Source organism: Procambarus clarkii, chromosome 59 (genome assembly GCF_040958095.1).
Source record: "Procambarus clarkii isolate CNS0578487 chromosome 59, FALCON_Pclarkii_2.0, whole genome shotgun sequence".
Classification (NCBI taxonomy): domain Eukaryota; kingdom Metazoa; phylum Arthropoda; class Malacostraca; order Decapoda; family Cambaridae; genus Procambarus; species Procambarus clarkii.
The window spans coordinates 18,987,876-19,014,527 of NC_091208.1; the positions used below are offsets into that span (position 1 = coordinate 18,987,876).

The 26,652-nt window shown below is 49.0% G+C and overlaps 1 protein-coding gene across 1 annotated transcript in view; it reads right to left on the reverse strand.

Annotated features, from left to right (window-relative positions):
• The window catches only part of LOC123768120 (titin), a 212,002-nt gene that overhangs the window by 85,383 nt on the left and 99,967 nt on the right, over positions 1 to 26,652 (reverse strand). The window contains 6 exon segments of the mRNA XM_069306921.1: positions 4,499 to 16,892; positions 16,894 to 22,664; positions 23,015 to 23,290; positions 23,926 to 24,225; positions 25,883 to 26,098; positions 26,342 to 26,452. Of these exon segments, the coding sequence (XP_069163022.1) occupies positions 4,499 to 16,892; positions 16,894 to 22,664; positions 23,015 to 23,290; positions 23,926 to 24,225; positions 25,883 to 26,098; positions 26,342 to 26,452 (19,068 nt within the window).

The window sequence follows — 26,652 nt, forward strand, 5'->3', positions numbered from 1 at the left end:
ATAGGCTGATTTATGGGGAAAATGACAAAAAATGTGTCTGAAGGAGTACCTATCAGTAAGAAGACAAAGAGTCATAGTAAGAGGAGATGTTTCAGATTTAGCTACTCAGAACGAAGTGTCCATGTAGCACGGTCTATGGTGAACCCGTAATAAGAGGAGAGTTCTCAGAATAAAGGGAGGGTAAGGAGTGGATTCCTTTTGAAGTGAGGGGATTAATTCGTTAATTCCCCCCGCCTCTCATTAATCTAATCGCCGAAGCTATGTGTATGTCTGAAAGTCTATCCCCAATGATAGGATCTCCATCCTCATCATCTGGGGCCAGATTCACGAAGCAGTTACGCAAGCACTTACGAACCTGTACATCTTTTCTCAATCTTTGGCGGCTTTGTTTACAATTATTAAACAGTTAATGAGCTCCGAAGCACCGGGAGGCTGTTTATAACAATAACAACAGTTGATTGGCAAGTTTTCATGCTTGTAAACTTTTTATAAATGTAACCAAAGCCGTCAAATATTGAGGAAAGATTTACACGTTCGGACGGGAGACATCTCCCGTCACGCAGGGTGCAGTCGCACCTCCACAGATCTCCAGTATCAGCTCTTGATACTGGTAATGGTTCAAAAGGGCCACCACTTACGGGTTATTCATGCCCGTGCCACTTCTTGGGTGGCTTAATCTTCATCAATCAGAGCCACACATCAGCAGGATAACGAGGGGCAGGATACGTCATACTGGCAAATCTCCGGTTATCCTTCACCAACCCTTCTGAGCTCTGTATTTGTGAGCTCATCCTTTGTGAGATAAATTTTTGAGTATGCTGCCCAAGCAAGGAACCCCTATTGACCATGTCGTAGCTCAGTCGATTAAGGCAGCGTCTGGGATGCTCTCGGACGCAGGTTCGAATCCTCGTCACGGCCCTTGTGGATTGGTTCAATGGAACCCCTACTTTAAGCATCACAAAGCAAAACTAGAAAAAAAAGTAAAAAAATATGCAACAAAGCTCGTTCCTGAGTTATGAACCAAGACTGAAAGAACTGGACCTGACTACACTGGAGGAAAGACGAAATAAAGAGGACATGATAACGACACACAAGATACTAAGAGGGACTGACAAAGTAGCCAGATACGCCACAGGGTGTGTCAGAAAGAACTTGTTCAGTATGAGTCGTAAATAAGTGGAACGAACTAGATGAAGAAGTTGTCGAAGCCAATTCAATCCCCAACATTATATGTAAACATGATAAGGAAAACGAATAAAAAAAGAGTCACTGCATTGAACTAGTGGTGGTCGAAAGGCGGGGCTTAAGAGCAGATACTCGACCCTGCATCCTCAACCAGATGAGTACAACTAGGTGAGCGCGCGCACACACACACACACACACACACACACACACACACACACACACACACACACACACACACACACACACACACACACACACACACAGATGCCTCAAATGACGGCCAGAACCGCACAAAGGCACATAGAGGCGACTGTACAAGGGGAACCACACACACACACACACACACACACACACACACACACACACACACACACACACACACACACACACACACACACACACACACACACACACACACATCATCCGGAGTTCCTGGCGCTCCTTACGTAGCAGCCACAGCCAATCTCTCTCACACACACACACACCTTTCTACCGTAACCGAGCAGCAGCCGGTGTGGCTACACCACTTGTGGATGGATAGCTATCAGCGAGAAAAAGGTTTATAAAGGACTTTCTTTTTTCTAAAGGCCATGAAAGCCTATGTCTTTCTATGAAAGACATAGGCTTTCATGGGCTCATGAACGGGTAAAATATTTTCCATGAACATTTAGGAAAATATTAATAGGGTCTTCTCAGAATGCTTATTGCTTCTCTCTGTCTCTACCACTTATAGAAGGGCGTTGAAGCAAGGACTCATCACACGTGAAGAACAGCTAAATCTCCCATAGCAAAAAATACAACAAGAGCCCATATTACACTTGCATAAGCAAGTATTACATTTGACTAAGTACATTATACTCTAATACAAGAGAACTATAACATTTACGACGGGAATCTGTTTCCCTACATCGATTAGAAACCAATTATATCTGCACTGACTCCTCGTTAACAATCAGTTAAGGTCTCCGTACACCATGAAGCTTTTCAATCACCAAGACGGCCGCTGCCCGGCCCAAGAGCTATCGTCTCGGTTGGTTTGACGTCACAAATACCTCTGTGACGTGTGCACTCGCACATAACAACAATGGCAGTGTGTGCAAGGGAAGGAACCCCCATAATGGGAGTGAGAGAGAAGAGCCCCATGACAGAGCTGAGAGAGGACCGTGAACATCACTCCACAGGTGGGTGGGTAAGATAGGGAAACCAATTACTGGGCGCTAGAACCCCCACCCAAAGGCAGAAAATGGCGTCGCTGGCTATTGCATGCGACGCCATTCAAGGGTGGGCGTCGCATGCATCCATTTCTAGGGTGGGCGCTAGAGCCTCCACCCAAAGGCAGAGAATGGCGTCGCTGCCTATTGCATGGAGGCGGCTGCAGTGAATAATGAAGATAATCCAAGTGTGTAGTGTCACGCCACGATGGGGAGACTAGGGACGGTAAGTGTTGGAGGTGGAGGCCCGCGGGGAGGGACAGGACACTAAGGTCACTAGTTGCGACGTATACTAACACTGTGTGTGTGTGTGTGTGTGTACCCCTATGGAGTAGGAGAATGGGGGCCACGCAGGACCAGCCTTGTGTATATTATGGGGGTAAGTATGTCCATTAAGGCTACGGGAGACATCTCCCGTCACGCAGGGTGCAGTCGCGCCTCCACAGATCTCCAGTATCAGCTCTTGATACTGGTAATGGCTCAAAAGGGCCACCACTTACGGGCTATTCATGCCCGTGCCACCTTTTGGGTGGCTTAATCTTTATCAATCAATCAATCGTCCATCAAGACACCAGATTGAGGAAACCAGGGTGAAGGTAAGGACAGTAGGCTGAAGATGAGAACAATAGAGTGATGGTTGAGAACAATATAGTAAGTGGTGTGAACACTATAGTGAGTGGTGTGAACACTATAGTGAGTGGTGTGAACAATATAGTGAGTGGTGTGAACACTATAGTGAGTGGTGTGAACACTATAGTGAGTGGTGAGAACACTATAGTGAGTGGTGTGAACAATATAGTGAGTGGTGTGAACAATATAGTGAGTGGTGAGAACAATATAGTGAGTGGTGTGAACACTATAGTGAGTGGTGTGAACAATATAGTGAGTGGTGAGAACAATATAGTGAGGGGTGTGAACAATATAGTGAGTGGTGTGAACACTATAGTGAGTGGTGTGAACACTATAGTGAGTGGTGAGAACAATATAGTGAGTGGTGTGAACAATATAGTGAGTGGTGTGAACAATATAGTGAGTGGTGTGAACAATATAGTGAGTGGTGTGAACAATATAGTGAGTACTGAGAACAATATAGTGAGTGGTGTGAACAATATAGTGAGTGGTGTGAACAATATAGTGAGTGGTGTGAACAATATAGTGAGGGGGTGAGTTCAGTTATGGAGGTGATAGAGAAGAAGACAGCAGCAAGTCAAGGATGAGGTGGTAGTACTGGGAGTCGGGGGCCAGGTGAGGAGGCCTCACTGCCTCACCTGGCATGTATACCTCATAATGTTCCGCCCTCATGCAGCGTTAACCATGCACAGTGTCACCAAGTTACAAGGGCAGCCTGGATCTATCAAGCATCTACATGCCCACTGGCGAAACCTCTTCATCTTTCTTCAATCACGGCGGCTCATTTTGCATTTAATAAACAATTCTTGAGTGCCGCCGGAGACCTACAAGGACGTCTGATATAATATCCTCGGGTCGCTAAGCTTAGACGCTCATAAACTGCTTAGGAAATGCAGACAAAGCCGCCATCCATGATAAGATGTTCAAGTTTCCTTAAGTAAGCACGTAAATCCTTGATCAATCTTGGCTGATGTAAACTGTGCTGTAAACTGTAAACTTATGTTGTGCTGACGTGTGAGAGAGGTGGTAGAGCATCCCGCAACCTTAGCAGACCTGTCCAAGAGAAGGAGTGTCAACCCCTCCAGGTCTTGCAAGTGTTAGACCAGCTACACAGTAAATATTTCCTTGATATTAGAGAGAAGAATTGTCAATAATAACCATAAACCTTGAAAAATATCTGTACAAGGACTGGTAGACAATGGTGGAAGTGGGTGACGACGTCTCTGTGAGGGGGGAAAGTGGGTGACGACGTCTCTGTGAGGGGGGAAAGAACATTTCGTTATGAGTAATTTGTAACACTTTCGCGTCCTGGTTGTTGTGGTCTCTCTCGCACCAGGGACAGAGTCTGAAGGCTTGGTTAAGAAGGCGGTTAGGGGCGCGCAAAAAAAGCATGGTGGCGATGCAGAACATGGTGGCAAGAGGTGCGTGTCTGCCTCCACACCTGCGATGCCAGCTAACAAGTGACCACTTACGCCACTCCCTGGCCGACTGCTGCTCCCGCTCCAAGGTGCTGAGTGCCACCTGGGCATCTTGGCCGCCAACGACACGCCACGACCCCTCGCCATCGTGTCCGTACCTGACGTACCCAGCCTGTTCGTGCGTGGGTCGTCTGTCAAAAGTGGTTGCAGTATGGTCGCTTACGACTTCACCTGTACCGTCATGCCTGTAGGTGATGTAGTCGCTTCTGGCGTCGCTGGTAACCGGCTCTCTACCTGTCACGTGTCTCCACTGGAGGGAACCTTCGTCACCACCACTGTACCTGTCGTCAGTGCCTATTGTCCGGATGTCTGAGTGGACGTCGTAAACTCGAGATTCACCAACGTCTCTTCGATCATACCCAATCCATGCCTCCTTGGATACCCCATCAGGCATGGGACGCCCAGACGTATGGTAATGTAGAGTGCCCTGCACCCCACCACCAGGGAAGCCTGACTGCTCAAGCAGGGGGCTCCCATCCGGCCCTCGCAGGGGGCTCCCATCCGGCCCACGCAGGGGGCGCCCATCCGGCCCAACACTACTGTGATAGGCAACCGTCTCGCTAGTCATCTGTCTATCGTCTGTGTGTGTCTCTGTGTCCCGTGTGGACCTACGAATGACAAATTCATTTTGGCAAGTGTCAACATCGCGTACATCAAGCTCTCGGATGGTGGAGAACGGAAGCCCGTCCCACGGCTGTCTACCGTATGTTTCTGTCCCCTTATGTTGCTCTCTCACACCCGGAGATCCGTCTATTGGTTCACCTGGTCGACGATCTGTTGGTTCACCTGGTCGACGATCTGTTGGTTCACCTGGTCGACGATCTGTTGGTTCACCTGGTCGACCGTATGTTGGTTCACCTGGTCGACGGTCAGTTGGTTCACCTGGTCGACCGTATGTTGGTTCACCTGGTCGACGATCTGCTGGTTCTCCTGGTCGACGGTCTGTTGGTTCACCTGGTCGACGATCTGTTGGTTCACCTGGTCGACGATCTGTTGGTTCACCTGGTCGACGGTCAGTTGGTTCACCTAGTCGACGGTCAGTTGGTTCACCTGGTCGACCGTATGTTGGTTCACCTGGTCGACGATCTGTTGGTTCACCTGGTCGACGATCTCCTGGTTCACCTGGTCGACCATATGTTGGTTCACCTGGTCGACGATCTGTTGGTTCACCTGGTCGACGATCTGTTGGTTCACCTGGTCGACGGTCTGTTGGTTCACCTGGTCGACCATATGTTGGTTCACCTGGTCGACCATATGTTGGTTCACCTGGTCGACGATCTGTTAGTTCACCTGGTCGACGATCTGTTGGTTCACCTGGTCGACGATCCGTTGGTTCACCTGGTCGAACGTATGTTGGTTCACCTGGTCGACGATCTGTTGGTTCACCTGGTCGACGATCTGTTGGTTCACCTTGTCGACGATCTGTTGGTTCACCTGGTCGACGATCCGTTGGTTCACCTGGTCGACCGTATGTTGGTTCACCTGGTAGACGATCTGTTGGTTCACCTGGTCGACGATCTGTTGGTTCACCTGGTCGACGATCTGTTGGTTCACCTGGTCGACGGTCAGATGGTTCACCTGGTCGACGATCTACTGGTTCATCTGGTCGACGATCTGATGGCTCTTGTCTCTCAACATACCAGTCACCTGGTCGGCGGTATATTTGATCATCTGGTCGACGGCCTGTTGGTTCATCTCCATAGATAATCCAATCACCTGGTCGACGTTCTGTTGATTGGCCTGGTCGACGATCCATTGGTTCACTTGGCCGACGAGCTTTAGGTTCACCAGGCTCATGATCCATGGGTTCAGTTGGTCGACGGCCTGTTGGTTCGTCCCCTAAGACAATCCAGTCACCTGGTCGACGGTCTGTTGGTTCAGCTGGTCGACGGGCATTTGGTTCATCTCCATATACAATCCAATCACCTGGTCGACGATATGCTGGTTCATCTGGTCGAACTGTTGGTTCGCCTGGTCGGTGACCCATTGGTTCACCTGGTCGACGATCTGTTGGTTCACCTGGTCGACGGTCTGCTGGTTCACCTGGTCGACGATCTGCTGGTTCACCTGTTCGACGGTCTGCTGGTTCACCTGGTCGACGATCTGCTGGGTCACCTGGTCGACGATCTGTTGGTTCACCTGGTCGACGATCTATTGGTTCACCTGGTCGACGATCTGCTGGTTCACCTGGTCGACGATCTGTTGGTTCACCTGGTCGACGATCTGTTGGTTCACCTGGTCGACGATCTGTTGGTTCACCTGGTCGACGATCTGCAGGTTCACCTGGTCGACGATCTGCAGGTTCACCTGGTCGACGATCTGCAGGTTCACCTGGTCGACGATCTGCTGGTTCACCTGGTCGACGATCTGCTGGTTCACCTGGTCGACTATCTGTTGGTTCACCTGGTCGACGATCTGCAGGTTCACCTGGTCGACGATCTGTGGGTTCACCTGGTCGATGGTCTGTTGGTTCTCTCTTTTCAACATACCAGTCACCTGGTCGACGGTCTGCTGGTTCACCTGGTCGACGATCTGTGGGTTCACCTGTTCGACGGTCAGCTGGTTCACCTGGTCGACGGTCTGCTGATTCACCTGGTCGACGGTCTGCGGGTTCACCTGGTCGACGATCTGTGGGTTCACCTGGTCGACGGTCTGCGGGTTCACCTGGTCGACGATCTGTGGGTTCACCTGGTCGACGGTCTGTGGGTTCACCAGGTCGACGGTCTGCGGGTTCACCTGGTCGACGATCTGTGGGTTCACCTGGTCGACGGTCTGCGGGTTCACCTGGTCGACGATCTGTGGGTTCACCTGGCCGAATGTCTGTTGAATCACCTGGTACACGATCAATTGGTACATGGACAGGTGTCTCCCGAGACGGTGATGAGCGGGGCACATGCCCCTGGGTTTGTCCTGCATCAAGAGGTACAGGCCTATCTTTCGGACCAAAGTAAATTGAATACAATCCTCCACTGCCACCACCAGCAGTATCTGGCATTACAGTGTAGGTGTAGTTGTAAGTTACAGGTGGCTTTGTGATTTTTTTCGTGCAGCGAGTGTATTGGTAAGCATTGAGTAGGGAATTTTCCACTTCGTGAATGTCTCTCTCTGGGGTGTGGCGCCGGCAGCTGCACGACTCGCCTCTGGGGCGCATGTAACTGGGGACAGAGCTAGTGGTAGACACCCCTGACAAAGACTGCATGCTGTATGTCCTACTCTCCATGTCCACACTCGACGTCCTTCGACGAGGTTGGCCAGAGTCGACAGATGATTTTCTGGGCTTCGACGTTTTACGCAAACGGTCATCTGGCTCTGGGGTAGGACCCCTTCTGGAGAATGGTGACCTTCTATTAGAAACAACATCACTCCTATCTAAGCTCGTGCTACTTAAGCGCTTCTCAGGCTTCCTGGCGTAGTCACTAACCCGGCTGGGTTTTCTCTCCCGTTCAACATCTTTGATATCAGGTACGTCTGTCTTTCTCTCGATTCTCCTGGGTGCTATGTCATCAGGCCTACTTGGTTTTCTCCTCCTCGGAGTCTCTGGTTCCTTATCGCTCACTTTAATCTGTCTCCTACCAACCACCTTTTCTGATTCTCCAGTTTCAGGTTCATCAGTTCTTCTGCTTGGATACTCTGGTAAAGTATACCCAGGTTTACTGCTCTTTCTTGTGGGAGTTCGGGAAATAAAAGCAGGTTCTTCCTCACCTGGCCTGCCTGGTCTCCTCTTTGTGGTCTCTGGTTCTTCTTCACCTGGCCTGCCTGGTCTCCTCTTTGTGGTTTCTGGCTCTTCTTCACCCGGCCTGCCTGGTCTCCTCTTTGTGGTTTCTGGCTCTTCTTCACCTGGCCTGCCTGGTCTCCTCTTTGTGGTCTCTGGTTCTTCTTCACCTGGCCTGCCTGGTCTCCTCTTTGTGGTTTCTGGCTCTTCTTCACCCGGCCTGCCTGGTCTCCTCTTTGTGGTTTCCGGCTCTTCTTCACCTGGCCTGCCTGGTCTCCTCTTTGTGGTCTCTGGTTCTTCTTCACCCGGCCTGCCTGGTCTCTTCTTTGTGGTTTCTGGCTCTTCTTCACCCGGCCTGCCTGGTCTCCTCTTTGTGGTTTCCGGCTCTTCTTCACCTGGCCTGCCTGGTCTCCTCTTTGTGGTCTCTGGTTCTTCTTCACCCGGCCTGCCTGGTCTCCTCTTTGTGGTTTCTGGCTCTTCTTCACCCGGCCTGCCTGGTCTCCTCTTTGTGGTTTCTGGCTCTTCTTCACCCGGCCTGCCTGGTCTCCTCTTTGTGGTCTCTGGTTCTTCTTCACCTGGCCTGCCTGGTCTCCTCTTTGTGGTTTCTGGCTCTTCTTCACCCGGCCTGCCTGGTCTCCTCTTTGTGGTTTCTGGCTCTTCTTCACCCGGCCTGCCTGGTCTCCTCTTTGTGGTCTCTGGTTCCTCTTCACCTGGCCTGCCTGGTCTACTCTTTGTGGTTTCTGGCTCTTCTTCACCCGGCCTGCCTGGTCTCCTCTTTATGGTCTCTGGTTCCTCTTCACCTGGCCTGCCTGGTCTCCTCTTTATGGTCTCTGGTTCCTCTTCACCTGGCCTGCCTGGTCTCCTCTTTGTGGTCTCTGGTTCTTCTTCACCTGGCCTGCCTGGTCTCCTCTTTGTGGTCTCTGGTTCCTCTTCACCTGGCCTGCCTGGTCTCCTCTTTGTGGCCTCTGGTTCTTCTTCACCTGGCCTGCCTGGTCTCCTCTTTATGGTCTCTGGTTCCTCTTCACCTGGCCTGCCTGGCCTCCTCTTTGTGGTCTCTGGTTCCTCTTCACCTGGCCTGCCTGGTCTCCTCTTTGTGGTCTCTGGTTCCTCTTCACCTGGCCTGCCTGGTCTCCTCTTTGTAGTTTCTGGCTCATCACCTGGTCTCCTCTTTATGGTCTCTGGCTCATCATCTGGTCTCCTCTTTATTTCCTCTGGCTCATCACCTGGTCTCCTCTTTATGGTCTCTGGCTCATCACCAGGTCTCCTCTTTACGGTCTCTGGCTCATCACCTGGTCTCCTCTTTATTCCCTCTGGCTCATCACCAGGTCTCCTCTTTACGGTCTCTGGCTCATCACCTGGTCTCCTCTTTATGGTCTCTGGCTCATCACCAGGTCTCCTCTTTACGGTCTCTGGCTCATCACCTGGTCTCCTCTTTATCGTCTCTAGCTCATCACCTGGTCGCCTCTTTGTGGTCTCTGGTTCTTCTTCACCTGGCCTGCCTGGTCTCCTCTTTGTGGTCTCTGGTTCCTCTTCACCTGGCCTGCCTGGTCTCCTCTTTGTGGTCTCTGGTTCCTCTTCACCTGGCCTGCCTGGTCTCCTCTTTGTGGTCTCTGGTTCTTCTTCACCTGGCCTGCCTGGTCTCCTCTTTATGGTCTCTGGTTCCTCTTCACCTGGCCTGCCTGGTCTCCTCTTTGTGGTCTCTGGTTCTTCTTCACCTGGCCTGCCTGGTCTCCTCTTTATGGTCTCTGGTTCCTCTTCACCTGGCCTGCCTGGTCTCCTCTTTGTGGTCTCTGGTTCCTCTTCACCTGGCCTGCCTGGTCTCCTCTTTGTGGACTCTGGTTCATCATCACCTGGCCTGCCTGGTCTCCTCTTTGTGGTCTCTGGTTCCTCTTTGCCTGGCCTGCCTGGTCTCCTCTTTGTGGACTCTGGTTCATCATCACCTGGCCTGCCTGGTCTCCTCTTTATGGTCTCTGGTTCCTCTTCACCTGGCCTGCCTGGTCTCCTCTTTGTGGTCTCTGGTTCCTCTTCACCTGGCCTGCCTGGTCTCCTCTTTGTGGTCTCTGGTTCCTCTTCACCTGGCCTGCCTGGTCTCCTCTTTGTGGACTCTGGTTCATCATCACCTGGCCTGCCTGGTCTCCTCTTTGTGGTTTCTGGCTCTTCTTCACCAGGCCTGCCTGGTCTCCTCTTTGTGGTCTCTGGCCCATCACCTGGTCTCCTCTTTATGGTCTCTGGTTCATCACCAGGTCTCCTCTTTGTGGTTTCTGGCCCATCACCTGGTCTCCTCTTTATTGTTTCTGGCTCATCACCTGGTCTCCTCTTTATGGTCTCTGGCTCATCACCTGGTCTCTTCTTTGTGGTTTCTGGCTCTTCTTCACCTGGCCTGCCTGGTCTCCTCTTTGTCGTCTCTGGTTCCTCTTCACCTGGCCTGCCTGGTCTCCTCTTTATGGTTTCTGGCTCATCACCTGGTCTCCTCTTTATGGTCTCTGGCTCATCACCTGGTCTCCTCTTTATGGTCTCTGGCTCATCACCAGGTCTTCTCTTTATGGTCTCTGGCTCATCACCTGGTCTCCTCTTTATGGTCTCTGGTTCATCACCTGGTCTCCTCTTTATTGTCTCTGGCTCATCACCTGGTCTCCTCTTTATTCCCTCTGGCTCATCACCTGGTCTCCTCTTTATGGTTTCTGGCTGATCACCAGGTCTCCTCTTTATGGTCTCTGGCTCATCACCTGGTCTCCTCTTTATTCCCTCTGGCTCATCACCAGGTCTCCTCTTTATGGTCTCTGGCTCATCACCAGGTCTCCTCTTTATGGTCTCTGGTTCATCACCTGGTCTCCTCTTTACGGTCTCTGGCTCATCACCAGGTCTTCTCTTTATGGTCTCTGGCTCATCACCTGGTCTCCTCTTTATTCCCTCTGGCTCATCACCAGGTCTCCTCTTTATTCCCTCTGGCTCATCACCAGGTCTCCTCTTTATGGTCTCTGGCTCATCACCAGGTCTCCTCTTTATGGTCTCTGGTTCATCACCTGGTCTCCTCTTTATTCCCTCTGGCTCATCACCAGGTCTCCTCTTTATGGTCTCTGGCTCATCACCAGGTCTCCTCTTTATGGTCTCTGGCTCATCACCAGGTCTCCTCTTTATTCCCTCTGGCTCATCACCTGGTCTCCTCTTTATGGTCTCTGGTTCATCACCTGGTCTCCTCTTTATGGTCTCTGGCTCATCACCTGGTCTCCTCTTTATGGTCTCTGGCTTATCACCTGGTCTCCTCTTTATGGTCTCTGTCTCATCACCAGGTCTCCTCTTTATGGTCTCTGGCTCATCACCAGGTCTCCTCTTTATGGTCTCTGGCTCATCACCAGGTCTCCTCTTTATGGTCTCTGGCTCATCACCAGGTCTCCTCTTTATGGTCTCTGGCTCATCACCAGGTCTCCTCTTTATGGTCTCTGGCTCATCACCAGGTCTCCTCTTTATGGTCTCTGGCTCATCACCAGGTCTCCTCTTTATGGTCTCTGGCTCATCACCTGGTCTCCTCTTTATGGTTTCTGGCTCATCACCTGGTCTCCTCTTCATTCCCTCTGGCTCATCACCTGGTCTCCTCTTTATGGTCTCTGGCTCATCACCAGGTCTCCTCTTTATGGTTTCTGGCTCATCACCTGGTCTCCTCTTTATGGTTTCAGGCTCATCGCCTGGTCTCCTCTTTATGGTTTCTGGCTCATCACCTGGTCTCCTCTTTATGGTTTCTGGCTCATCACCTGGTCTCCTCTTTATGGTTTCTGGCTCATCACCAGGTTTCCTCTTTATGGTTTCTGGCTCATCACCAGGTCTCCTCTTTATTCCCTCTGGCTCATCACCAGGTCTCCTCTTTATGGTCTCTGGCTCATCACCAGGTCTCCTCTTTATGGTCTCTGGCTCATCACCAGGTCTCCTCTTTATGGTCTCTGGCTCATCACCAGGTCTCCTCTTTATGGTCTCTGGCTCATCACCAGGTCTCCTCTTTATGGTCTCTGGCTCATCACCTGGTCTCCTCTTTATGGTCTCTGGCTCATCACCTGGTCTCCTCTTTATGGTCTCTGGCTCATCACCAGGTCTCCTCTTTATGGTCTCTGGCTCATCACCTGGTCTCCTCTTTACGGTCTCTGGCTCATCACCTGGTCTCCTCTTTACGGTCTCTGGCTCATCACCAGGTCTCCTCTTTATTTTCTCTGGCTCATCACCTGGTCTCCTCTTTATGGTCTCTGGCTCATCACCAGGTCTCCTCTTTATTCCCTCTGGCTCATCGCGAGGTCTCCTCTTTGTGGTCTCTGGCTCATCACCTGGTCTCCTCTTTACGGTCTCTGGCTCATCACCTGGTCTCCTCTTTACGGTCTCTGGCTCATCACCAGGTCTCCTCTTTATTTTCTCTGGCTCATCACCTGGTCTCCTCTTTATGGTCTCTGGCTCATCACCAGGTCTCCTCTTTATGGTCTCTGGCTCATCACCAGGTCTCCTCTTTATGGTCTCTGGCTCATCACCTGGTCTCCTCTTTATGGTCTCTGGCTCATCACCATGTCTCCTCTTTATGGTCTCTGGCTCATCACCTGGTCTCCTCTTTATTCCCTCTGGCTCATCACCAGGTCTCCTCTTTATTCCCTCTGGCTCATCACCAGGTCTCCTCTTTATGGTCTCTGGCTCATCACCTGGTCTCCTCTTTACGGTCTCTGGCTCATCACCTGGTCTCCTCTTTACGGTCTCTGGCTCATCACCTGGTCTCCTCTTTATGGACTCTGGCTCATCACCAGATCTCCTATTTATTTTCTCTGGCTCATCACCTGGTCTCCTTTTTATGGTCTCTGGCTCATCACCAGGTCTCCTCTTTATGGTCCCTGGCTCATCACCTGGTCTCCTCTTTATTCCCTCTGGCTCATCACCAGGTCTCCTCTTTATGGTCTCTGGCTCATCACCTGGTCTCCTCTTTATGGTCTCTGGCTCATCACCTGGTCTCCTCTTTATGGTCTCTGGCTCATCACCTGGTCTCCTCTTTATGGTCTCTGGCTCATCACCTGGTCTCCTCTTTATGGTCTCTGGCTCATCACCTGGTCTCCTCTTTATGGTCTCTGGCTCATCACCTGGTCTCCTCTTTATGGTCTCTGGCTCATCACCAGGTCTCCTCTTTATGGTCTCTGGCTCATCACCTGGTCTCCTCTTTATTCCCTCTGGCTCATCACCTGGTCTCCTCTTTATGGTCTCTGGCTCATCACCTGGTCTCCTCTTTATGGTCTCTGTCTCATCACCTGGTCTCCTCTTTATGGTCTCTGGCTCATCACCTGGTCTCCTCTTTATGGTCTCTGGCTCATCACCAGGTCTCCTCTTTATTGTCCCTGGCTCATCACCTGGTCTCCTCTTTATTCCCTCTGGCTCATCACCAGGTCTCCTCTTTATGGTCTCTGGCTCATCACCAGGTCTCCTCTTTATGGTCTCTGGCTCATCACCTGGTCTCCTCTTTTGGGGTTTTAGTTGATCACCCTTAGTCACATCTTTTCTCTTGTCATCTGGTGTCCTCTTTATTGTTCCCTGTTTGTCAGCGAGAGGTTTACGGGTAGCATCTTCCGGCTTGCGTAACTCAACTTTACCTTTCTCCGGCTTCTTCCTCGTGATTTCCTCTTCTCTATCAGGTCTACTTGGTTTCTTTGCTGTTAAGGACTGATCTTTAGGAATTCTGCCAACAATACGTTCTGGTTCATCTTTTTCTGGTTTTTCTCTTAACTTTTCTGTATCTTTTCTCTTTTTCTTATTCAAATCCTTTACGTCTCGAGGCTTATGCGGAACATCTTTACGCACTTTTATCTTCGGTGACTTCTTTCTCTTTTCTTTCTTTTCCGTGTCACTGGTATCCGAGTCACTAGTAGTAGATTCCTCACTACTTCTATATTCCTCATCTTCATAATAATAAATTTCTTCATGATGTGTGGAATCTTCCACTAAAGTATGAGAGACATCTTCTGTCATTTGGACTGTCATAGACGTCTCATATCTCCGTGATATTTCCGTGTCCACTTTGGTGAGCTCCACAATAGTAGGTTCTGTGGGAGTTTCCCTGCCAGGTCTGGTGAGTGTTTTCTTTGGTTCCTCGTCACCTTCCCTACTTGGTCTCCTCTTTGTGGTCTCTGGTTCTTCATCCCCTGGCCTGCCTGGTCTTCTCTTTGTGGTTTCTGGTTTGTCACCTGGTCTCCTCTTTGTGCTATCTGGTTCCTCATCACCTGGCCTGCCTGGTCTCCTCTTAGAGGCCTCAGGTTCATCATCACCTGGCCTGCCTGGTCTCCTCTTAGTGGCCTCAGGTTCATCATCACCTGGCCTGCCTGGTCTCCTCTTTGTGGTCTCTGGTTCCTCATCACCTGGCCTGCCTGGTCTCCTCTTTGTGCTATCTGGTTCCTCATCACCTGGCCTGCTTGGTCTCCTCTTTGTGGTATCTGGTTCTTCATCACCTGGCCTGCCCGGTCTCCTCTTTATGGTCTCTGGTTCTTCATCACCTGGCCTGCCTGGTCTCCTCTTTATGGTCTCTGGTTCCTCATCACCTGGCCTGCCTGGTCTCCTCTTAGTGCTATCTGGTTCTTCATCACCTGGCTTGCCTGGTCTCCTCTTTATGGTCTCTGGTTCATCATCACCTGGCCTGCCTGGTCTCCTCTTAGTGATCTCTCGTTCCTCATCACCTGGCTTGCCTGGTCTCCTCTTTATGGTCTCTGGTTCATCATCACCTGGCCTGCCTGGTCTCCTCTTAGTGATCTCTGGTTCCTCATCACCTGGCCTGCCTGGTCTCCTCTTAGTGCTATCTGGTTCTTCATCACCTGGCTTGCCTGGTCTCCTCTTTATGGTCTCTGGTTCCTCATCACCAGGCTTGCCTGGTCTCCTCTTAGTGGTCTCTGGTTCTTCATCACCTGGCCTGCCTGGTCTTCTTTTAGTGGTCTCTGGTTCTTCATCACCTGGCCTGCCTGGTCTCCTCTTTATGGTCTCTGGTTCTTCATCACCTGGCTTGCCTGGTCTCCTCTTTATGGTCTCTGGTTCATCATCACCTGGCCTGCCTGGTCTCCTTTTAGTAGCATCTGGTTCTTCATCACCTGGCCTGCTTGATCTCCTCTTAGTGGTCTCTGGTTCTTCATCACCTGGCCTGCCTGGTCTCCTCTTTGTGGTCTCTGGTTCTTCATCACCTGGCCTGCCTGGTCTCCTCTTTATGGTCTCTGGTTCTTCATCACCTGGCCTGCCTGGTCTCCTCTTTATGGTCTCTGGTTCATCATCACCTGGCCTGCCTGGTCTCCTCTTAGTAGCATCTGGTTCTTCATCACCTGGCCTGCTTGGTCTCCTCTTAGTGGTCTCTGGTTCTTCATCACCTGGCCTGCCTGATCTCCTCTTTGTGGTCTCTGGTTCTTCATCACCTGGCCTGCCTGGTCTCCTCTTTGCTATATCAGGTTCTTCATTTACTGGTTTAATTCCAGGTTTTTTAACTGTCATTTCTGGTTTAAATGGTTTATCTTTAAATGTTTCTAATTCTTCGGTGGTTTCGATGAACTGACTCGAAACTTCAGTAGCAGTTGTTTTGCTTATAATTGAACGACTGACAACACTGGTTTCATAAGATTCTGTTGATATTTTATTAATATTAACTACATCTGTTTGACCACTTCGTCTACTTGGTCTCCTCTTCGTGGTCTCTGGTTCTTCATCACCTGGCCTGCCTGGTCTCCTCTTTGTGGTCTCTGGTTCTTCATCACCTGGCCTGCCTGGTCTCCTCTTTGTGGTCTCTGGTTCTTCATCACCTGGCCTGCCTGGTCTCCTCTTTGTGGTCTCTGGTTCTTCATCACCTGGCCTGCCTGGTCTCCTCTTCGTGGTCTCTGGTTCTTCATCACCTGGCCTGCCTGGTCTCCTCTTTGTGGTCTCTGGTTCATTATCACCTGGCCTGCCTGGTCTCCTCTTAGTGCTAACTGGTTCTTCATCATCTGGCCTGCCTGGTCTCCTCTTAGTAGCATCTGGTTCTTCATCACCTGGCCTGCCTGGTCTCCTCTTTGTGCTATCTGGTTCTTCATCATCTGGCCTGCCTGGTCTCCTCTTAGTGGTGTCTGGTTCCTCATCACCTGGCCTGCCTGGTCTCCTCTTTGTGCTATCTGGTTCTTCATCATCTGGCCTGCCTGGTCTCCTCTTAGTAGCATCTGGTTCTTCATCACCTGGCCTGCCTGGTCTCCTCTTAGTGCTAACTGGTTCTTCATCATCTGGCCTGCCTGGTCTCCTCTTAGTAGCATCTGGTTCTTCATCATCTGGCCTGCCTGGTCTCCTCATAGTAGCATCTGGTTCTTCATCACCTGGCCTGCCTGGTCTCCTCTTTGTGCTATCTGGTTCTTCATCACCTGGCCTACCTGGTCTCCTCTTAGTGGTGTCTGGTTCCTCATCACCTGGCCTGCCTGGTCTCCTCTTAGTAGCATCTGGTTCTTCATCACCTGGCCTGCCTGGTCTCCTCTTGATCTCATCTGGTTCCTCATCACCTGGCCTGCCTGGTCTCCTCTTAGTGGTCTCTGGTTCCTCATCACCTGGCCTGCCTGGTCTCCTCTTCGTGGTCTCTGGTTGCTTATCACCTGGCCTGCCTGGTCTCCTCTTAGTAGCATCTGGTTCTTCATCACCTGGCATGCCTGGTCTCCTCTTAGTGGTCTCTGGTTCCTTCATCACCTGGCCTGCCTGGTCTCCTCTTTGTGCTATCTGGTTCTTCATCATCTGGCCTGCCTGGTCTCCTCTTAGTGGTGTCTGGTTCCTCATCACCTGGCTTGCCTGGTCTCCTCTTTGTGGTCTCTGGTTCCTCATCACCTGGCCTGCCTGGTCTCCTCTTCGTGCTATCTGGTTCTTCATCACCTGGCCTGCCTGGTCTCCTGTTAGTGGTGTCTGGTTCTTCATCACCTGGCCTGCCTGGTCTCTTCTTAGTGGTCTCTGGTTCTTCATCACCTGGTCTGCCTGGTCTCCTCTTTATGGTCTCTGGTTCCTCATCACCTGGCCTGCCTGGTCTCCTCTTTATGGTCTCTGGTTCTTCATCACCTGGCCTCCCTGGTTTCCTCTTTATCTTCTCTGGTTCTTCATCACCTGGCCTGCTTGGTCTCCTCTTTGTGCTATCTGGTTCCTCATCACCTGGCTTGCCTGGTCTCCTCTTAGTGGTCTTTGGTTCTTCATCACCTGGCCTGCCTGGTCTCCTCTTTGTGCTATCTGGTTCTTCATCATCTGGCCTGCCTGGTCTCCTCTTAGTAGCATCTGGTTCTTCATCATCTGGCCTGCCTGGTCTCCTCTTAGTAGCATCTGGTTCCTCGTCACTTGGCCTGCCTGGTCTCCTCTTAGTGGCCTCTGGTTCCTCATCACCTGGCCTGCCTGGTCTCTTCTTAGTGGTCTCTGGTTCCTCATCACCTGGCCTGCCTGGTCTCCTCTTTATGGTCTCTGGTTCCTCATCACTTGGCCGGCCTGGTCTCCTCTTAGTGCTATCTGGTTCTTCATCATCTGGCCTGCCAGGTCTCCTCTTAGTAGCATCTGGTTCTTCATCACCTGGCCTGCCTGGTCTCCTCTTTGTGCTATCTGGTTCTTTATCATCTGGCCTGCCTGGTCTCCTCTTAGTAGCATCTGGTTCTTCATCACCTGGCCTGCCTGGTCTCCTCTTAGTGGTCTCTGGTTCTTCATCACCTGGCCTGCCTGGTCTCCTCTTTGCTATATCAGGTTTTTCATTTACTGGTTTAATTCCAGGTTTTTTAACTGTCATTTCTGGTTTAAATGGTTTATCTTTAAATGTTTCTAATTCTTCGGTGGTTTCGACGAACTGACTCGAAACTTCAGTAGCAGTTGTTTTGCTTATAATTGAACGACTGACAACACTGGTTTCATAAGATTCTGTTGATATTTTATTAATATTAACTACATCTGTTTGACCACTTCGTCTACTTGGTCTCCTCTTTGTGGTCTCTGGTTCTTCATCACCAGGCTTGCCTGGTCTCCTCTTTGTGGTCTCTGGTTCATTATCACCAGGCTTGACTGGTCTCCTCTTTGTGGTCTCTGGTTCTTCATCACCAGGCTTGACTGGTCTCCTCTTAGTGGTGTCTGGTTCTTCATCACCAGGCTTGCCTGGTCTCCTCTTAGTGGTGTCTGGTTCATCATCACCTGGCCTGCCTGGTCTCCTCTTTGTGGTCTCTGGTTCCTTTCCCCCTGGTCTCCTCTTTGTAGTTTCTGGCTCTTCTTCACCTGGCCTGCCTGGTCTCCTCTTAGTGGTTTCTGGTTCCTTTTCACCTGGCCTGCCTGGTCTCTTTACGGCCTCTGGTACCTCATCACCTGGCCTACCAGGCCTCTTTGTCGTCTCCGGTTCCTTATCATTTGGCCTGACTGGTCTCCTCTTTGTAGTCTCAGATTCATCACCTGGCCGAACTGGGCTCCTCTTCCGTGTCTCTGGTTCATCACCTGGCCGAACTGGGCTCCTCTTCCATGTTTCTGGTTCATCACCTGGCCTGCTTGGGCTCCTCTTCCGTGTTTCTGGTTCATCACCTGGCCTGCTTGGGCTCCTCTTCCGTGTCTCTGGTTCATCACCTGGCCGAACTGGGCTCCTCTTCCGTGTCTCTGGTTCATCACCTGGCCGAACTGGGCTCCTCTTCCATGTTTCTGGTTCATCACCTGGCCTGCTTGGGCTCCTCTTCCGTGTTTCTGGTTCATCACCTGGCCTGCTTGGGCTCCTCTTCCGTGTCTCTGGTTCATCACCTGGCCGAACTGGGCTCCTCTTCCGTGTCTCTGGTTCATCACCTGGCCGAACTGGGCTCCTCTTCCATGTTTCTGGTTCATCACCTGGCCTGCTTGGGCTCCTCTTCCGTGTTTCTGGTTCATCACCTGGCCTGCTTGGGCTCCTCTTCCGTGTCTCTGGTTCATCACCTGGCCTGCTTGGACTTCTCTTCCGTGTCTCTGGTTCATCACCTGGCCTGCTTGGACTTCTCTTCCGTGTCTCTGGTTCATCACCTGGCCTGCTTGGACTTCTCTTCCGTGTCTCTGGTTCATCACCTGGCCTGCTTGGGCTCCTCTTCCGTGTCTCTGGTTCATCACCTTGCCTGCTTGGGCTCCTCTTCCGTGTCTCTGGTTCATCACCTGGCCTGCTTGGGCTCCTCTTACGTGTCTCTGGTTCATCACCTGGTCGAACTGGACTAATTTTTCTCCTTTCTTCCTCCTGTATTAGACTCTCCTTCGTTTTTAATGTTATTGAACTAACAGACATATGGCTTACTGTGCTGCTTTTATACGATTCACTAGATACTTTCCTGATGCTAATTTTCTCATTTCCAACAACAGCCTTTTCCAATGAAATTTCTGGCTCTACATCACCTGGCCTGCCTGGTCTCCTCTTTGTGGTCTCTGGTTCATCATCACCTGGCCTGCCTGGTCTCCTCTTTGTGGTCTCTGGTTCATCATCACCTGGCCTGCCTGGTCTCCTCTTTGTGGTCTCTGGTTCATCATCACCTGGCCTGCCTGGTCTCCTCTTTGTGGTCTCTGGTTCATCATCACCTGGCCTGCCTGGTCTCCTCTTTGTGGTCTCTGGTTCATCATCACCTGGCCTGCCTGGTCTCCTCTTTATGGTCTCTGGTTCATCATCACCTGGCCTGCCTGGTCTCCTCTTTGTGGTCTCTGGTTCATCATCACCTGGCCTGCCTGGTCTCCTCTTTGTAGTCTCTGGTTCATCATCACCTGGTCTGCCTGGTCTCCTCTTTGTGGTCTCTGGTTCCTCTTCACCTGGCCTGCCTGGTCTCCTCTTTGTGGTCTCTGGTTCATCTTCACCTGGCCTGCCTGGTCTCCTCTTTATGGTCTCTGGTTCCTCTTCACCTGGCCTGCCTGGTCTCCTCTTTGTGGTCTCTGGTTCCTCTTCACCCAGCCTGCCTGGTCTCCTCTTTGTGGTCTCTGGTTCATCTTCACCTGGCCTGCCTGGTCTCCTCTTCATGGTCTCTGGTTCCTCTTCACCAGGCCTGCCTGGTCTCCTCTTTGTGGTCTCTGGTTCATCATCACCTGGCCTGCCTGGTCTCCTCTTTGTGGTCTCTGGTTCATCATCACCTGGCCTGCCTGGTCTCCTCTTTGTGGTCTCTGGTTCATCATCACCTGGCCTGCCTGGTCTCCTCTTTATGGTCTCTGGTTCCTCTTCACCTGGCCTGCCTGGTCTCCTCTTTGTAGTCTCTGGTTCATCATCACCTGGCCTGCCTGGTCTCCTCTTTATGGTTTCTGGTTCATCTTCACCTGGCCTGCCTGGTCTCCTCTTTGTGGTCTCTGGTTCATCATCCCCTGGCCTGCCTGGTCTCCTCTTTGTAGTCTCTGGTTCATCATCACCTGGTCTGCCTGGTCTCCTCTTTGTGGTCTCTGGTTCCTCTTCGCCAGGCCTGCCTGGTCTCCTCTTTGTGGTCTCTGGTTCCTCTTCACCTGGTCTGCCTGGCCTCATCTTTATGGTCTCTGGTTCCTCTTCACCTGGCCTGCCTGGTCTCCTCTTTGTGGTCTCTGGTTCATCATCACCTGGCCTGCCTGGTCTCCTCTTTGTAGTCTCTGGTTCATCATCACCTGGTCTGCCTGGTCTCCTCTTTGTGGTCTCTGGTTCCTCTTCACCTGGCCTGCCTGGCCTCCTCTTTGTGGTCTCTGGTTCCTCTTCACCTGGCCTGCCTGGCCTCCTCTTTGTGGTCTCTGGTTCCTCTTCACCTGGCCTGCCTGGTCTCCTCTTTGTGGTCTCTGGTTCATCATCACCTGGCCTGCCTGGTCTCCTCTTTGTGGTCTCTGGTTCATCATCACCTGGCCTGCCTGGTCTCCTCTTTATGGTCTCTGGTTCCTCTTCACCTGGCCTGCCTGGTCTCCTCTTTATGGTCTCTGGTTCATCTTCATCTGGCCTGCCTGGTCTCCTCTTTGTGGTCTCTGGTTCAACATCACCTGGCCTGCCTGGTCTCCTCTTTATGGTCTCTGGTTCATCTTCATCTGGCCTGCCTGGTCTCCTCTTTGTGGTCTCTGGTTCATCTTCACCTGGCTTGCCTGGTCTCCTCTTTGTGGTCTCTGGTTCATCTTCACCTGGCCTATCTGGTCTCCTCTTTATGGTCTCTGGTTCATCATCACCTGGCCTGCCTGGTCTCCTCTTTATGGTCTCTGGTTCATCTCCACCTGGCCTATCTGGTCTCCTCTTTATCTCATCTGGTTCCTCATCACCTGGCCTGCCTGGTCTCCTCTGTATCTCATCTGGTTCCTCATCACCTGGCCTGCCTGGCCTCCTCTTTGTGGTCTCTGGTTCCTCTTCACCTGGCCTGCCTGGTCTCCTCTTTGTGGTCTCTGGTTCCTCTTCACCTGGCCTGCCTGGTCTCCTCTTTGTAGTCTCTGGTTCATCATCACCTGGCCTGCCTGGTCTCCTCTTTATGGTCTCTGGTTCATCATCACCTGACCTGCCTGGTCTCCTCTTTATGGTCTCTGGTTCATCTTCACCTGGTTTGCCTGGTCTCCTCTTTGTGGTCTCTGGTTCATCATCACCTGGCCTGCCTGGTCTCCTCTTTGTGGTCTCTGGTTCACCATCACCTGGCCGGCCTGGTCTCTTCTTTATGGTCTCTGGTTCATCTTTGCTTGGCCTGCCTGGTCTCCTCTTTATGGTCTCTGGTTCAACATCACCTGGCCTGCCTGGTCTCCTCTTTGTGGTCTCTGGTTCATCATCACCTGGCCTGCCTGGCCTCCTCTTTGTGGTCTCTGGTTCATCTTCACCTGACCTGCCTGGTCTCCTCTTTGTGGTCTCTGGTTCATCTTCACCTGGCCTGCCTGGTCTTCTCTTTATGAGCTCTGGTTGTTCATCACCTGGCCTGCCTGGTGTCCTCTTTATGGTCTTTGGTTTATCATCACCTGGCTTGCCTGGACTTCTCTTCTGTGTTTCTGGTTCATCACCTGGCCTGCTTGGACTTTTCTTCCGTGTTTCTGGTTCATCACCTGGCCTGCTTGGACTTCTCTTCCGTGTTTCTGGTTCATCACCTGGCCTGCTTGGGCTTTTCTTTCGTGTTTCTGGTTGATCACTTGGCCTGCTTGGGCTTTTCTTTCGTGTTTCTGGTTGATCACTTGGCCTGCTTGGGCTTTTCTTTTGTGTTTCTGGTTCATCACCTGGCCTGCTTGGACTTGTTCTCCTTGTTTCCTGTTTATAACCTGGCTTACTTGAGATCTTTTTTCTTTCATCCTTTTCATCATCTTCAAGTTTTTGGGGAACCTTTTTCTTTCCAGATTCAATATCTTTTTTCGGTTGATGTGGTTTCGATAACTCGCCAATCTTCAAGCTCGATATAGTTGATGATGTTTTTCTTACTGTACTTTCCTTGGAAGTTTTTGATATTACTTGTGAAATACGTCTATGTGTGTCCGTACTGTCATATTCAGTTGTTTGCTTTATGTCAGTGTCAGGGTGTTTATGATAGCTGAGATCATCAGGAAGGGTACCTGGGATTTAACAAATTCTAAATAGATTACATGACAAATATTGCTTTACTTAATACTCACCATGACACTGAAACCAAAGTTCTTTTTTTATAATATAATAAGACCATGAGGCATGGTACTTTTTAACTAATGGGCTATCTACAAAGTACGTTGAACTATTGATCATGCATTTGTAACCAGTTATCAACATACCCAGATTCTGTGATATGCATCAATATTTAAGCTTTTTCAGTAAGTCACGTATTGCAGAGAAACTCAAACTTTCACATATGATCCCTATAAACATTATCATCCGAATGATGCATAACACAGAATCAGAGCCAGAACGTTAGTGCGTGGCAGTCACTCACCCTCCTCCTTGCTCGGTTGCTGCAGCTTGATCTCAGTGTACGATGTCTTTCTAACAAATTTGAAACCATCGGGATGATCTGCCTCCGTCCTGGAGGCTACCCGGTACCCACCACTCAGCTCCTCCACTGACTCTTCTGTTTTGATGACTCCGTCCTCTTGCGCTCGGAGATCAAATTCCTCAGACAGCCGTGTGATCTGGTCCTCCGTCAATGTATCCAGGATATCATCGGGAGAACTGAGCTGGTCTTTAACTTTCAAATCCTCTTTAGTTTCATCTGTAAAAATAATTGTTTTAAAGTAAACAGGAGAATTAATTTTATTTATATGTATGTTGCTTTTTTAACTTAAATTAATAATAGTGTTTTATATAGGTTCCTGCTTATACATGATATCAATATGAAATGAAAGCTACTGGTAAATTTAATTAACTATAAAATATAATGTAAATTAGGTTAACACACAGGTATATTAATTTGATTATTTTGCATATTTATTGCTTTAAAAATAAAATACAGTATATAACAATATGTCTTTGAAAATCGTGTACCAATAAATTTAAACAAAATTAATGTAATCAACTTCTTAATGTTTTATAGTAAACTGAAAATTGCATTAATATGCATAACCTAAAATAACTGCTCCTAGAAAATAAAAAAGAAACAAGTTTTTTTGCATCTAATAGCAAGTTTTTTGTTATTAATAAACATCGAAGCTGTGTGATAGCATCAAACCAACGCCTGTCATCACCTCAAGTACACCCAGTACTGGTTAACGCTCACACGTTCACTTCTCTTATACAGCCTCAAAATTTATTCATAGATTCATAACGTTATTATGATTTATTACTGTACTGTGCTTCTTTTGTTGTCCTTAACAATTCAACGTTTCATTTAAGGTAATAAAAACTCACTGTCTATGGTTATTTCAGAAGTGACGATGGAACGAGTATCTGTGCCGAGAATATTTGAGCTCGATGTCTTTTTTAAGATTCCAGTTAATTTCTTGGCTTTGGGTGTCTCCTCTGATGTTATAGTCTCGTGACGGGCAATGATGTTCTTCATGTCAAGTGACCGAGTGCTGAGATCAGTCTCCAGGTCCCATGTTTTGTGAACACGACTCTCTTCTGTTTCAGATGTTGTCTCAAAGTTCTCCCGAAGCCTCTGCTTTGGCTTGAGGCGTGGGGACTCCTCCACAACTGCTGGTTCTTGCACTGTTGAAGAACATTATGTGTTAGATTAAGGACCTGCTCGAAACACTATGCATGTTAGTGGTCTTGAAAGAATGTAAAAACATCAATGCTATATATGTACTCTCATAAACCCAATGTACCTTCTTGTATATAAATAAATAAGCTGTCAGTGCTGCAACTCTCACCATACTAAAGTGATTATTTTTAATTCCTGTTGTCAGGGACAGGAAGCCTATATCTAAGCTCATCAAGGCTTCCCAGGATGCAACCCACAATAGTTATCTAGCTCCCAGGTGTATATTTACTCCTAAGTGAACATACACATCAGGTTAAAGGAAATATGTACAACGGTTTCCATCCTGCCCAGGAATTGAACCCGGGTCCTTGGGTATGAGACGAGGACGTAGCCCACTGTGCTACAGGGCATCAAAAGCATGGTCACTATAAGGGCATGTGTGTGTAACAATGGTATCGGAAAAATTCTGATGTTAACCACAATTTCAGTAGACTGAGTCCTTTGTACAATGTAATTTGAAGTTGATACTTGAATTTGAATTTAATATGAATGACAATATCTGTTCTATCAGTAATCTCCCATCTATAAAAATATTAAGACAGTAAAGCCTCTAAACCATTCTGTCAAAACCTATGATCTCTACCTAACCATTTTCATCAAACCAGCATTACTCTGTATGAATGTAACGCGTTGAATGTATCACGGTGAACATATCACAGTGAATGTATCATGGTGAATGTATCACGGTGAATGTATCATGGTGAATGTATCACGGTGAATGTAACGAAACGCCAGTTTCTGGGTGAGCCTCAGAGGCTCCCTGACATTTCAGGGAGCCGACCGGGACTCCCCACAGAAAAATAGGTTTTGCAGTTAACAGGCTAAAGTGATATCATTTCTGTTCCAGTGATCTGTGGGATCACAGGTACAGTTCTGTGCATTTTCACCAACAATTTATACAAAGGATTTGAATCTAAGTGTTAACTATAGATGTTGAATTGCAGCTACTTACCCCTGAAGTTGCTGGAGTAATTAAATTAAAGTTTAAAACTATATGTACAGTACTGTATATGTATATTTTTACTGTATAAGTATATGTGCATAATACCGTACTAGTATAACAGTATGAAATTTGGAATTTCTAGTTGAGTACAGTACAGTATATATTATTATCTTTTGAGGCTCCTGTTATGTACATCATTGACGACTCCTTTAATGTACAACACTTTTGGCATGTATTGCCATATGCAGTCATAATAACGTGGCTGAAAGAAATAATCCAAGTGACAACGTTTCGTTCTGTCTTGGATCCTAATCAAATCATGAACGTTATCGCTTCCGTCTTACAGTATTTCATGTGTGTGTGTCTGTGTGTGTGTGTGTGTGTGTGTGTATGTGTGTGTGTGTGTGTGTGTGTGTGTGTGTGTGTGTGTGTGTGTGTGTGTGTGTGTGTGTGTGTGTGTATGTGTGTGTGTGTGTGTAGGGTTATTTATTGCCACATAGATCCTTCTTAATTCCTTAGCATTTTCCTCCCACAAATAACATTATGGCTCTGAACAGGAAATGCTGCATTTTTCCAATCAAATAATAATAACAATAATAATAATAATAATAATATTTTATTTAGTAAAAGTACATAGATGTTTGGACTTGGGTACTAACCTTTAGATTCATGTAATTTCAGAATTTCTTTCAGTGGCTGTGACCTTCGGGAAATAACTTCATCTTCAGGGCCCGAGCCGGACTGGTCTGGTGACTGGCCACTAGGGGTGTCTCTGAGGCGTGGTGTGGATTTTGTTGTTGGCCGAGGCTCCTCTGTCAGATTCTTCTTTTTTAAGGAATCTCTTAGGTTTCTTACCAAACCAGGAGAGGTTTCCTCTGTGAGAAGTGTAATTAAGAGTTAGAAACATGTTACTGAAATATAATCATTTTTCATATTTGATATTGCATTTGATTCATCTGCGATCACTTTATAAGCACACTAATGTAACGATACTGAAGAACCGGGTTTCATATAAAATTAGATTTCACCTTGTTATTAAACTTAAATTCTATTGTAATTCCAGCTTCCCTTTTACCTGAAGTGGGGGAATTAACTGTCGTCGAAGTAGTGAGTGTTACCTTCATCGGAGTAGTGTTCGAGTGATTCAGTCTCGTCCTCGCTATCACTCTCAAGGTCCTCCGGTTCCGGACTCTCAGAGTCTAGGGGGGACTCTGTGCTGACCACATCAGCTGGAGTTTGTGGTAGTCAGCAAGTATTATGTGTTGCACACTATGTGTCTAACCCATTTATATTTGCCTAATATATTGTTTTGTAAATTTAGAAAAGCTTAAAGGTTGGATCATGGATATTGCTTTTTTTTTTTGGTTAAAAGTTCTCTAGTAGCATCTAGTAAACTTGGTAGTAAATTATTCATGTAAAATAAATTATA